Here is a 14,119-nt window from a genome sequence, read left to right as displayed (position 1 = left end):
AGACAAGGGTCCCTGCAGCAGTTGACTTGAGCCATCCCCAGCTGTCTAGCCCAGGGGTAGTCAAACTGCGGCCCTCCAGATGTCCATGGACTACAATTCCCAGAAGCCCCTGCCAGCAAATGCTGGCAGGGGCTCCTGGGAATTGTAGTCCATGGACATCTGGAGGGCCGCAGCTTGACTACCCCTGATCTATACAAAGTTGAGCCAGAAAATGGGTTTTTCCATTACACTCAAACGACTATGCTTGCACTCGAAAGCTCACGCCGTGAACAAACCTTTGTTGGTCTTAAAGGCGCCACTGGACTCTGGTTTTATTAAATTACACCCCTAAGAGTGCCGGGGGGGGGGTCTGAACCTGGGTGGGCAGCCCCCCAGAGTGGAATGAGGCCCTCTGGGACTACCCCCTCCCGAGTCGAACACGGAAAAGGCTGAGGGCTGCAGGAAAAGTCACACTCCCCCGTTTTCTTTGCGACTGTTTTCCTACTATGTTTCTATGGAGCCCTTGCAAGCCAATTGGCATTCTTGCCTCCCGGTTTCGCCCATGGGGCTTCCAGCGCCTCCCACGGTTCCCAATGGGCGCTGTTGTCATTCCTTTCAGCCCATCCCATGGCCAGTCCCTCCCTCGGCCAGCCCTCCCTCCCTCCCGGGGCGATTTTCCTCTCCTGGGCTGGCACCTTTCGCCCCTCTGCGCTGCAGACGCCAGATCTTCCCTGCCTGCCTGCAAAAAGCAGCCGAAGGACGGACCAGGAGGGCTTTCCCTTCTCTTCGGCGCCGGCAGCGACTGGTTTGCAGGGCGGGACGCGCCCCGTCGCTGCTCGGGGAAACGAAACCGAAACCCGCTCGCCTCTTCTCCCCCTTCCGGAGGCGGCCATGGCGGCGGAGGGTCTTGTGGCGGAGCTCTGCGAGGAGGCCTCCTGCTCCGTCTGCCTGGACTTCTTCAGGGACCCGGTCATGATCCCCGACTGCGGCCACAACTTCTGCCGCGCCTGCCTGGACCGCTCCTGGGGGGAGCCGGGGGCGCAGCCGTCTTGCCCCCAATGCCGAGGAAGGGCCTAGCCGTCGAGCCTGCGCCCGAACCAGCATCTGGCCAACATGGTGGAAACGATCCAGAAGCTGCGCCCTTTGGAAGCGAAGGTGAAGGGGGCGGAAGGCCCAGCGGGCGTCTGCGAGAAGCACCGGGAGCCCCTGAAGTTCTTCTGCCGGGACGACGAAGCCCCCCTCTGCGTGGTCTGCAGCAGATCCCGGGAGCACCGAGGCCACCAGGTGACCCCCCTGGAGGAGGATGCCGCGGAGAAGAAGGTGAGGGGTCCCGGTGGGTCTTCCGGGGGGAATCGCTGTGCTTTCTCTGGAGGCGCAGTCTCGGGACCAAGGGGTCCTCCTCCTCCTCTCTGGAGTGCAAACAGTAATGGTCGAGATTAAGCCCATTTAACTTTAGGCACAGCAAACTGGGAATCGGTCAGTCTTCAGCTGCCCCCAGAGTTGGAGACGGGATCCCGGGGTAAGCGGATCCCTCCTTGGGTGTGATCCAGCCAGGCTCTTATTTTGTTCTGTTTCACCAGGGGTGGAGACTTTTCCTGCTCTTGGGATCTTTCTCATAATTTCCTTTTTGGATCAAAGCAGACTTGTGGCTGCTGGCTGGTATTGTGTTTTGGTTCCTTATTTGGCTTCAGGTTGGCTCCCCTTCAAATGTCACCTTCCCCTTCCAAGCCAGGCCACGCAGAGACTCCCCTTTGTAAGTAGCGGAAAGTGGTTGTTGAGGAGGCGCTCCTGATCCTGTGCCCCCAGCACCCCACAGACTGGATCGGCCTGCCCCCTGGGAAGCAAGGATGTAGCCCGCCCATTAGAATGCTGTCACCTCTCCCATATTGAGATCTAGCAGCATGGCCAGTCCAGGAGATTTCATTGCTGCGGGGAGATACCCAAAGCAGGGGTCCCCAAACTGTTTAAGCCTGTGGGCACCATTGGGATTTGGACACTGTGTGGTGTGTGCAGCTACAAAATGGCTGCCACAGGAGTTGGCACCTTCCCTACAGTCGCAGGGAAGAGCCTTTTTGCTGTGGGTGGGGCTGCTGCCAACGCAGTATTTTTCAAGATCTGCCCAGATGCTCAGGAACCCTCCAGGACAAAAGCCCCACCCACTTCCTCGAAAGTCTTGGGGCCCCCTGCAGCGCCTCATTGGAGACCCATAGTGTAGAAGATATGGCTCCCATCTCCCCAGAATGCCTGGTGGCAGCCATTTTGGGTTTGGCTCCGCCTCCTGCAGCAGCCATTTTGGGATGGCACTCACTACCCTCTTGGAATTGCAAAGTGGCTTAAAAAGGGAGGGGAAGCACTGGAGTAACTTCCACTGAAAACAACATAGGTCCCTGGGCCAGGGTGTTTCAGCACCCTTTGTTATTGGCTTCCTCCTCCTTTATCTGCAGCAATCCTGGATGCCACTTGAGGTTCCTGGAGGAGTGGGGAGCCCCCAGCTGAGGATTTGGGGTGCTTTTGGCAATTGTGATCGATGAGCTGATGCAGGGAGTGGGTGGTTTAATGCAAACCAGGGCCATGTGAATCGACTGGCTTTCAAAGGAAATTGAGGCACTGAGAATAACCTCGCTTATGTCTCGATTTCGAATACGGTATTTTTGTTCTGCATAACGCACTGATTATATACAATATTGACAAAGATCGATATCAAAAGAGTTCAGAAATATGGGGACCCAACAAGGCCTCTGTTGTTATTTTGTTTTTGGCATCAGACGATGGCGGCAGCTGGACGGGAAAGAGTTTGCAGGAAGCACCGGGAGCCGCTGAAGCTCTTCTGCAGGGACCACGAAGCCCCGCTCTGCGTGGTCTGTGAGCAGTCCCGGGAGCACAAATACCACGAAATCGTTCCTGCGGAGGAGGCTTCCCAAGAGTACAAGGTAGGGAATCTGCAAGGAGGATGAGGGTGAGTAAGGTTTGAAGATCCTCTCTCAGCTCACTTTTGGGTGCTGCACAACAGGTTTTGTAGAGCATCTCTTGGGCTTTGCGCAACAACAGCTGTCTTTGCTGCCCGTCTCCTGGTTTGCTCATTGCCCAGGCCTCTTTCTGCTAAGGGGGCGAGGCTAGGAGGCCAGGGCACTCCTCAAGACTGGCCAGCCCATTGGCCCACCAAGCCACCAGGGGGTAGCAGCGTTTTGATAGGAGGCTTTAATTTTTCCTGCCCCTACATACTCTTCTTCCATTATTAAAAGAATAACTTATTATCTACAGCTGTGGGGGTGGTATGGGTCACCAGACAGCCTGTACTTGTGTCTAGTTTGGCCTTCGATGACAATTTTGCTGTATATGTTTTATAGTAAACTTTGAAAAGAAACAAACCTGAATGTTGGGACCCCCCCCTCCTTTCCCTCCCCCCAGGATCAGTTCTCCACTTGTTTGGCGATTCTGGAGAAGGAGAAGGAGAAGGAGAAAATCTTGGAGCACAAAGCCGGCCTAGTGAAAGAGAGCCAAGACGTGCTCGTAAGTTCTGCTATTCCGGGGAAGCAAACAGACACTGCAAACTTAAGAGTATCAAATGTAGAAAATTCACATGAAAGGGCACCTTCCTGCAGTTGGGGATGGCTGGGTTTCCCACAGGAGAGTTAGTGAAGGACTCTTTAAAATAACATTTTGCGAACATCAAGATGAGCACCTTTCCTCTCAGATCTCTACAATGAAAAGGTTGGTTGGCCATGTGGAGGTCCATGTTGAGGTAATCATCATTTCCGTGTGTTTGTGTGTGTAGAATAGAGAAGCTCTATCAGCTCTTCCTATCTCGAGCTGCAGCACATGTTTGAGTTTTGTTAAGTAAAATTTCTCTCCAAGAAAGAAACTCAAGAATAATTCATGTGAACTTTGGATGGGTTCTTCTGAAACTTTCTCTTTCCCAACCAAATGTTGATGCAGTTTCTCGGAAAGGTAAGAGTGCCCTTCCGGCAGGGGCTCAGGAACTTCTTCCCACTGTCCTCAGGGACTTCTTCCCACTGCAAACAGGGGCTGTGTTCTTCTTTATCCATCTCAGAATCAAACCAAAAGAGAGTGGCAGAAGACAGTGACCAAATTCAAGCAACTTCACACATTTCTGGACAAGCAAGAGAAGCTCCTGCTGGCTCAGATGGAAGAGGTAGAGATGGAGGTAGCGAAGGAAAGGGACCAGCACCTGGCTGATCTCTCTGAAGAGCTCTCGGCTCTGGAAAGCCTCATCTGGGAGATGGAGGAGAGGTGTAAGCAACCAGCCGGAGATCTCCTGCAGGTGAGGGGGTGGCGGGAACAGCCCAGGCTCCATTTGGGGAGGAGCCCAGCTCCGAATCCTCTGTGCCTCCTTCACTTGTGCAGAAAGCGAAGAAGCCCCACTTCTGCTGCTAGCGACTTTTCATCTCTGCACATGGGCAGATTTTCCCTCGTCCCCTTTACATCTCCAGCCAGGGGCAGACTGGAGAATCCCAGGGGGCAGAACTCCACCCCCTGGAAATGCATCTGCCTCCCGCAGCCCTCTTCCCCTCCCGGATAGACTGAGGCTGCTTGGCTTCCATTTCCAAAGGAAAAGTCTTTGTGTCTCAACCAAGAGTCTGGGGAACCCAGTAAAGCCAGGTGCACGGGGAGCTCTTTCAAATTTGTCTGCTGATATTGGCCTCCCAGAGATTCACTCTCACTTTATGATAAGGTGACCAGGTTGTCCCACTTTTGGAGGGACATCTGGGGGTACCTGGCGAATTGTACTTAGGTTGCAATTAAAAATATATATTACAATACTGTTTTTGCGTTCCATGTGTTCGATTAAATTTTTGTTGTTCCATATAGACCAAATTTTAAATCAAGAACCCCCCCCCCCCCCCCCCGCTTTACCAATGTTAATATCTGGTCACCTTACTTTAAGAGCCTCTTGTGGCGCAGAGTGGTAAGGCAGCTGTCTGAAAGCTTTGCCCATGAGGCTGGGAGTTCGATCCCAGCAGCCGGCTTAAGGTTGACTCAGCCTTCCATCCTTCCGAGGTCGGTAAAATGAGTACCCAGCTTGCTGCTGGGGGGTAAACGGTCATGACTGGGGAAGGCACTGGCAAACCACCCCGTATTGAGTCTGCCATGAAAACGCTGGAGGGCGTCACCCCAAGGGTCAGACATGACTCGGTGCTTGCACAGGGGATACCTTTACCTTTACCTTTACACCTTACTTTATGAAGATCTACCCCAGCCGTTGAGTGGAATCAGCTAGCTGGGTGCAAGGGGAAGGCCCAGGTGTGAAATCTTCTAGAGGCTGAGCTGTCTTCCAGGGATGGCCTTTTAGCAAGCACTGGGTTCATTCGTTCTCTCTCTCTCTCTCTTTTTTTTTATTTCTTTAGGATGCCAGGAGCATTTTGCAGAGGTAAGTGGATCTTTAACATCAGGCTTCTTCATTGAACCAGAGGCCTAATGTTCAACCAGCAATCTCACTCCCCTTTGGAGTAACAGTCACAAGGACCAGAAAAAAAAAGTGCATGTCCTCTCGGGCCTGTATGACATGTGGTGGTTCAAACCTTATTTTGGGATGTAGAAGAAGAAGAGTTCGTTGTTAAGTGCCGCTTTTCTCGACCCGAAGGAGTCTCAAAGTGCCTTCCCTTTCCTCTCCCCGCAACAGACCCCCTGTGAGGTGGGTGAGGCTGAGAGAGCCCTGATATCACTGCTCCGTCAGAACAGCTTTCTCAGTGCTGTGGGGAGCTCAAGGTCACCCAGCTGGCTGCATGTGGGGGAGTGTGGAATAAAACCCAGTCTCCTTTTTGTGAATTAACTTACTGCTCCATGCCTCATAGCAAAGCAGTCTTCCCTGATTGGCTACGGTGTCAGTTCAAAGACTTCCAGGTTCCCAGTTGCAAGCCTTCCGTTAAAGTGACTGTGCTCCAGAAGCCCTAACTTCTCTCAGCAGCCTCTTGGATTTATCCCCCCTCCCCATTCAAGAAAAGAAAGAAAGAGACTCCTGCTGCGCTTGGCTCCCCTACCCGCTCTGAGCTTTCCTAATCGAGTGCAGAACACTTCTCTGTTTCAATGGGGAGAGGGGGAGTTCAAATTGACCACTCCACCAAACTGGCTCCCACACCAACTCTCTTCAACATTGTTGGTTGAATGAATTCACAAATAAGGAATAAGTCACCAACTTCGGCCTCCTTACCAGGGTTCATGTCCTTTCCCTGGACATTCACAAGACAGATGGAACCAGGGGATGTGGGGCTGCTGTTCTTCGGGCCCAATGAAAAGTTTCCTGTAATAAGGAGCTTGGCCCGGGCTCCGGAGTGCAACTCAGCAGCTGCTGGGAGCGGCTGTTACAGCAGGCTCCGTTTGGGCCTCAGATGCCGCTGAGGGGACAGAAGGGCTCCTGCCTCCCTTTCCCCTGGTAATTTTTCATTCGAAGACCCTGCTGGGGCAAGGCGTATCTCCATTTTTAGGGTGCTGTACGCACAAAATACGCAGAGTGGCGCAGAGTGGTAAGGCAGCAGAAATGCTAGCTGAAGCTGTCTGCCCATGAGGCTGGGAGTTCGATCCCAGCAGCCGGCTCAAGGTCGACTCAGCCTTCCATCCTTCCGAGGTCGGTAAAATGAGTACCCAGCTTGCTGGGGGGTAAACGGTAATGACTGGGGAAGGCACTGGCAAACCACCCCGTATTGAGTCTGCCATGAAAACGCTAGAGGGCGTCACCCCAAGGGTCAGACATGACTCGGTGCTTGCACAGGGGAGACCTTTACCTTTATGCACAAAATACTCCATGAGGCAGTATCAATGGGCAAATAAGCTCACCAGGGCTGTTTCCGTGTGTGAAACCAACTGGTGGGGGTGGGGAAAGGCCCTCTCCCACTGGGGCAAGGGGCTGTGTTTTATTTCGTGGTGGCCATTCCCTGCAGCTCCTGTGAGGAAGCCAAGCCCGGTTCTAGTGGGAGCTTCAATGATTCCCCTCTTTCTGTGTCTGGGTTTCCAGGCTTTCTGGCAGTTCCTGCCTCTGCTGCTTTGATCCTCCGGGGGTTGGGATTGTGAATGGGATGGACGGCACCTTAACGGGGTTTTCTCCAGGTACGAAGAAAAGGAGTCCTTCAGGAATCCAGCGGCTTTTCCTCCTGCACCAAGGTGGCGCATCTTGGACTTCTTGGATTTAAATCCCCTTTTGGAGGACATCAAGAAGCAAGTCACAGGTACTGACGAGACACAGCAGGAGTGTCAGACTGGACTTTGGGGTGGGCCAGATGTAGAATCCTAGAGTTGGAAGGGGCCAGACAGGCCATCTAGTCCAACCCCCTGCTCAATGTAGGATCAGCCTCAAGCATCCAGGAGAGGGGTCTGTCCAGCTTCTGATTGAAGACAGCCAGCGAGGGGGAGCTCCCCACCTCCTTAGGCAGTCAATTCCACTGCTGAACTACTCTAAAAGTGAATTATATCTAGCTGGTTTTGTTCCACATGTAGTTTAAACCCATTACTGCAGGTCTTCTCCTCTGCTGCAGACAGGAATCACTCCCTGCCCTCCTCCAAGTGACCACCTTTCAGATAAAATCTGCATCCAGTAGCACCTTTCAAGACCAACAAAGATTTATTCAAGGTGGGAGCTTTCGAATTTAGACACTCTTCCTCAGACTAGTGCTTGCACTCGAAAGCTCACGCCTTGAATAAATCTTTGTTGGTCTCAAAGGTGCTGCTGGTCTCTGATTTTATTGTGCTACTTCAGATCAACATGGCTACTCATTTGAATCTAACCCAGGGGCAGTCAAACTGCGGCCCTCCAGATGTCCGTGGACTACAATTCCCAGGAGCCCCTGCCAGCGAATGCATTCGCTGGCAGGGGCTCCTGGGAATTGTAGTCCACGGATATCTGGAGGGCCGCTGTTTGACTACCCCTGATCTAACCTTTCAGATACTTCAAGAGAGCCATCCTGTCCCCTCTCCACCTGTTCTCCTCTGGACTGAGCATTCCCCAAGTCCCCTCAGCCTTTCCTCACAGGACTTGATTGCAAGGCCCTAGATCATCCTTGTTGCTCTCCTCTGAATCCGTTCCATTTTGTCCACATCCTTTTTGAAGTGAGGCCTCTAGGACTCCAGGTGGGGTCTGACCAATGTGGGACTATGACGTCTTGTGCTTTTGATGTGATGCCTCTTTTGATACCCCTCAAGACTGCATGTGCCTTCTTTACTGCGGCATCACACTGTCTGTTCATAGTGCTGTCTTAAGCAGTTACTCCCAAACCCTTTGAAATCAGTGATTTTAGATGGGTGTAACTCTGCTTAGGAGAGCAGTGAGGAGCCTGTTTAGCTGGATTGGTCCCTTCAGCTGCTGTCCTTAGCAAACATTCTATGAAGCGGACCTCAAGTAGCTCAAAGTAACTTGTGAAAACAAATTTGTATATTTGCACTGGAATAATTTTTTCCTCAAAAGTAGCATCTACTAAACCTTTTAGCTATAACTCAGAAGAATTACTTGCCTAGGTGCCATCAAGCCACAAGTGACTTGGAAGAAGAAGAGTTGGTTCTTAATTGCCACTTTTCTCTACCCGAAGGAGTCTCAGCAGCTTACAGTCGCCTTCCCCTTCCTCTCCCCACAACAGACACCCTGTGGGGTGGGTGAGGCTGAGAGAGCCCTGAGATTACTGAAGAAGAAGAGTTGGTTCTTATATGCCCCTTTTCTCTAGCAGGGGACTCAAAGTGGCTTCCAATCACCTTTCCTTACCTCTCCCCACAACAGACACCCTGTGAGGTGGGTGAGGCTGAGAGAGCGCTGATATCACTGCTCGGTCAGAACAGCTTTATCAGTGCTGTGGCGAGCCCAAGGTCACCCAGCTGGCTGCATGTGGGGGAGCGCAGAATCAAACCCGGCTCGCCAGGTTCCAAGTCTGCATTCCTAACCGCTACACCAAGCTGATTTGCGGTGCCTGCAGCCAGAGGTGTCCAAGGCTAGTGAGAAACAGATGGTTTGCCATTTAGAGTCCTCTTTGGTGTCGCGTCCAAGTTCTGGCCTAGCTTAGTTTCTGAGATCTGACAGGATTTGGCCTGTCCTGCTATTAACTGATTTTTTTTTGTCCCATAATATAATTTATGATAAGCACACAGGTCTTCTACTGACTTTCTGTCCCTTTGCTTCCTCAGACATTCTGGGTTCTGGACTTCACATGCAGAAAGGTACATTTTTCTTCATACATTAATTCATTATTTCCAAACTAAAAGCTGTCCCCTTACAAATGGCTGTTCTGCTTGGTGTTCTCAGACGGAGCACTCTTGGGTTTGTTCCTCCAAACCTTCCTGCCAGAGCCAGTTCCTTCTTGCTCTGCAAGGATGGAAGAGAAGGCGAACTTTGAGGGGATGAACTGACCCTTTTCACCCACCTGCCGCCATGTTGAAATGACAGGAGAACAGTTGCTGGGGAAGAGCCCTTGAGGGCCCTTCAGAACCCTCCCGAGGGGCCCAGAGGAAGTGGGGCAGCTGCTTTCTCTAAGAGGGTTTCCCTGCCTGTTTTCCGGGTTCCTCTCAGCTTCAGGGTGCTCTGAATTCCTTATTGAAATCCCACGTTTTTAAAGAAAGCCAAATTAGTGGAATAGCAATACACAGAGGCAGAAATCCAGCCAGCCGTGGCACTTTCTTCCGGTTGTTCATGAACAATGTGTGTGTCATGGTGGGGAGGAGAATAAAGGCCAAGGATATTTCCATTGGTTCTAGCTTGGTCCTGGTAATAGATGCCTTATGGCTCTGGGGGAGTTTCCAGTTCACTGGTGCCACTGTTGAAACTGTGGCCTCGCTTTGGAATGGTGGCATGAGTAGGGCTATCAATGTGACCACTCCCAAATATCCTCGGTTGACCCTGCAGCACCCGTAAAGCACCCTGATATATCAGGGAGCTTCATGCAGTGAAACAAGAGGGCCGAGAGCCAAGCTCCAGTGCTGTAAATCCCAATGTGAATCCGACCGAATGCTGGTTGGAGTACATTATCATCATCCCTACTATGTTGTGACGGCAAAGCAGGCTTCCTTCTCCTCCACTGCATCCTCAAATGGCCGTCCAGCGGAGCTGTTCCAGACGGTTAAAGGGCTGCTGTCATCAAGTCATAACGATATATCCATGCCACCTTCGGAAGCCTGCTGTGACAAATTTGCAAAGTGCTTTTGGGGGGGAAAGGTTGCTTAGATTTGCATGGACTGGTCCTCTCAGAGGCACACGTGGTGGTGACACACAGGAGGGTCTTTCGATGGCCCCCAGATTTTGGAACAGACTTGCTCTGGCGATTCACCAGGTGCCCACCTTTATATATTGCTAGTGGAAAAGCTAGCAATATATTTTTTTATTTTCCGGGGCTCCAAGATCACTGCAGATGGAGACTGCAGCAAAGAAATTAAAAGACGCTTGCTCCTGGGGAGGAAAGCTATGGCAAATCTAGACAGCATCCTAAAAAGCAGAGACATCACCCTGCCAACAAAAGTGCATTTAGTCAAGGCTATGGTCTTCCCAGTTGCAATGTATGGCTGCGAAAGTTGGACCATAAGGAAGGCCGAGCGTCAAAGAATTGAGGCTTTTGAACTCTGGTGCTGGAGAAGACTCTTGCGAGTCCCTTGGACTGCAAGGCGAACAAACCTGTCAGTCCTAGAGGAGATCAGCCCTGACTGCTCCTTAGAAGGCCAGATCCTGAAGATGAAACTCAAATCCTTTGGCCACCTCATGAGAAGGAAGGACTCCCTGGAGAAGAGCCTAATGCTGGGAGCGATCGAGGGCAAAAGAGAAGGGGACGACAGAGAACGAGGTGGCTGGATGGAGTCACTGAAGCAGTAGGTGCAAACTTAAATGGACTCCAGGGAATGGTGGAGGACAGGAAGGCCTGGAGGATCATTGTCCATGGGGTCGCGATGGGTCGGACACGACTTCGCACATAACAACAACAGTGGAAAAGCAGGCTATAAAAGCGACCTAGCGGCCTGTGCTTCTCCCTCTCCACTCTCCGGGCAGGAGGCTGGGCAGAGTGGCAGGGCTGTGCAGAGGGTGTGTGTTGGCATCCCAGCCCTGCCGGCAGGGAGGATTCAGGCAAGGTTGGCAGGGTCTCCATGGAAGAGGTTGTCAGCCTTCCCTGAGCTTGACAGTAGTGTGAAGGATGGCTAGAGCCGCTGGGCCTCATCGGAGGATGGGGGCAGCCAGAGAGCTGGGAAAGAGTGTGCCGGGCCCCTGATCGCCCTCAGTAGGAGAGTTGGATTGGATAATTCAGATCAGACCAATACATTTCTTTGGGCATCAAATAAAGAATTTTCATTCTACTTTCCTCTGTCTTGCCTTTGCCCTGGCCCTGGAAGAGCCTGGGGCCTGTTATTAGGGTCTCATCTGACTGAGGCACACCTCTGGTTGGGGGTGGGTCTTCCTGACCAGAGGTCTTTCCTTAGCGGGCTGGATCCTTGTTGGCTTTGATCCACTTTTTGGATCTTGAACCATTGCACGTAAATGTGCTTAGTCTTTGGGCTATGTTATTTTTGTTCTCACTGTTCATTGCTCTGTTATTGATTATGAAAAAATAAAATAGGAGGGGCAGGACCCAGTGAAGGACCAGACACAGGGCAAATAAAGAGGCACTGGGATACCAGTATATGGCGAATCAGATATACAGAGTACATTTTTACGGCGTCTCCAAACTTCCATTGTTCTTTATTCTTTTATATTCAACAAATCCCAACGCGTTTCGCTCCTTAGCTTTTTCAAGGGACTTCAATATCAGTGTTTTCAAAACCAAAGTAAGATTGTTTTAACAATTGATACTCGTAGCAGAACGCCTTAAGCTACGAGGAGCAATGGTTAAAACAATCTTACTCATTGGTAAGAGATAATTTCTCAATATTGAAGTTGGCTTTGAAAACATTGAAACTGAAATAAATTTTGTGTAGTTCTTGAATTCAGGAGGCTTCAGGCTGAATCCAGGGTTTTAGCTGCCATTGCTACAGTTACCAGAGTAATTGTTTTGTTAAAAGCCCCTTTAAAGTGTCCTACCTTGCAAGGGTGAATTCTGTTCCAGGACAGGCTGAGGCTTTTTCCTTTGGTCTCTGGCTGTCTGGGTAGTGTCAGGGGGCTGGTGGCAGCTCCGTCCTGAGGTAGGGGGGACTCACTGACCTTTTTGATGTTTGTCTTGCTTGAACGGCCCCCTTCCAGGGGATCCTGGTTGAGATCTATTGACAGCTACGACCTTTAAAAGGAGAGAAGGGTGGAAAGTACGTTCTTCAGTCCCTGGTGCAAAGGTGTGATCTCCCTTGCATCTTCTGAGACAGGCAAGCAGCCCATATTCCCTGGGCAACTGTGTTCAGACAATCTCCTCTCTCTTTTGTTCTTCCACTGAAAACTAAAACCCATCCCAAGTCCATCCGAGGCTGTCCCAAATCGTCACTCAAGAAGCACAGCTGCCCGGCAAGCTAAAAGCTCGTTTTTTCCCCGTCAGTGAGTTAAAGCTGCCTGTTTTGAGATGTACCTCGGATCTGGACCGAGAGCCACTTGAGACACTCACCCTGTTTTGTGCCTCTGCTAATTTCCATGTCGTTGTTTTTTTGTATTTGTGGAAATGGACCCTCATGTTTGATTTCTAACCAAAGGAACCTGTGACTGAAATACTCAACATTCTTTCCCTCCTAATCAATATTCTCTGCTCAGGTTGGGATTATTGGGGGCGGGAGGGGGCGGAATAGTGTGTATTTATTGTGCACTTTGTCTGCCTTCTTTTAAAGTTAACAAGAAGACTACTCTGCTTTTTAATAGGGTGGGAGAAGGCAGGAGGGGGAGAGAGTGGGGGGAGCAGGCCGGGACTGGCAGGAGAAGGAAGTTGAACAGGCCAGAGGACAAAACCCTCCCTGCTTCTCTCCTCTTCTCCCCCAACAGCCAATGTGACTCTGGATCCAGACACAGCCCATCAGAAACTCATCCTGTCTGCAGATCAGAAAAGTGTGAGAAGGGGAATGGAAGCTCAGTCTCTGCCCAACAATCCCGAGAGATTTGCCAAGTGCAATGCTGTGCTGGGCCGTGAGGGGTTCAGGGCAGGCCGCCATTTCTGGGAGGTCCTTGTGGGGAGTGAGGGAGATTGGTTGGTGGGGGTGGCCAGGAAGTCTGTGAAGAGGAAGGGAAACATCGCTTTTTGTCCTGAGGACGGGATCTGGGCTGTGGAGAAGTGGGGGAGCCGCTACAGGGCTTATGTGAAAGGCCATCTTTCTCCCTTGACCCTGAGGGGGGAGCTGAAGAGGGTCCGCGTGTGCCTGAACTGGGCTGGGGGTCGAGTGGCCTTTTTCGACGCTGACAAAGGAGACCTTCTCCACGAGTACTCTGGAGCTTCCTTCTCTGAGGAGACCCTCCTGCCATACTTCTGGGTAGCAGAAAAAGCCCACCTCAAAATCTCTTCTTAAGACCGTTCCTTCATATAGGAACCTTCAATAAGAAAACATTATTTGTCTGTCATCTGCCCCCTCCCTTTCCCTTCTTAGGGGGTGTGGAATTGGGTCAGCTATGTTGAATTTTGCCCCCATTCTTGTTGTAACTTTTGTATTAATTGTATTGTGTTTTATTGTGCTTTGATTGTTTTAGGGGAATTGGCTTTTGGGTGACCCGCCTCGAGCCTCCGGGGGGAGGCGGGGTATGAATTAAGTAATAATAATAATATAATAATAATAACAATAAGAAAAAATAAAAAGAACAAGAACAAGGCAAGCTCTTAACAGAGACCCTCTTCCCCAGATCTCCTGCAGCCTCTTTTCCTTTCAAGCACGGGAAGAGCCCTGCGTGGTTAAATCGGTATTCTGGCCTTTCTCTTTTCTTGGCTGTGCTGGGCTCTGTTTGTTAGGTTCTGCCTATGCTTATCCTACCCTTTCTGAAGGTCACTGAATACCCCGTGCCTGTTAAGGTTGCAGTGTTCATAGCACTCGGCTTTCAATTCGACCGGGGATTGTATAGATATTGTGCTTATGATAAAATCACATTATACTGAAAACTGGGCTTTCTTGAATGTTTTTTTTTTTGGGGGGGTGGAGGGGGGCAGGGGGATTTCCTAACTACCAGACAAGGGTCCCTGCACCAATTGACTTGAGCCATCCCCAGCTGTCTAGACCAGGGGTAGTCAAACTGCGGCCCTCCAGATGTCCATGGACTACAATTCCCAGAAGCCCC

The 14,119-nt window shown here is 51.1% G+C and overlaps 1 protein-coding gene across 1 annotated transcript; it reads left to right on the top strand.

The window, feature by feature from the left end:
* Window positions 1–138: 138 nt before the first annotated feature.
* Window positions 139–13,943, top strand: LOC143834273 (E3 ubiquitin-protein ligase TRIM7-like). Its single transcript, XM_077330948.1, is given in 8 exon segments — window positions 139–1,299; window positions 2,745–2,909; window positions 3,388–3,489; window positions 4,031–4,261; window positions 5,346–5,368; window positions 7,042–7,160; window positions 9,100–9,132; window positions 12,845–13,943. Coding segments are annotated over 8 exon segments (1,884 nt in total). The 5' UTR covers window positions 139–606; the 3' UTR covers window positions 13,363–13,943.
* Window positions 13,944–14,119: the final 176 nt, after the last annotated feature.

Source organism: Paroedura picta, chromosome 3, assembly GCF_049243985.1.
Source record: "Paroedura picta isolate Pp20150507F chromosome 3, Ppicta_v3.0, whole genome shotgun sequence".
NCBI classification, from domain to species: Eukaryota; Metazoa; Chordata; class Lepidosauria; order Squamata; family Gekkonidae; genus Paroedura; species Paroedura picta.
Note: the sequence above shows the minus strand (reverse complement) of the source record. Positions and strands in the feature narration are given on the sequence as shown.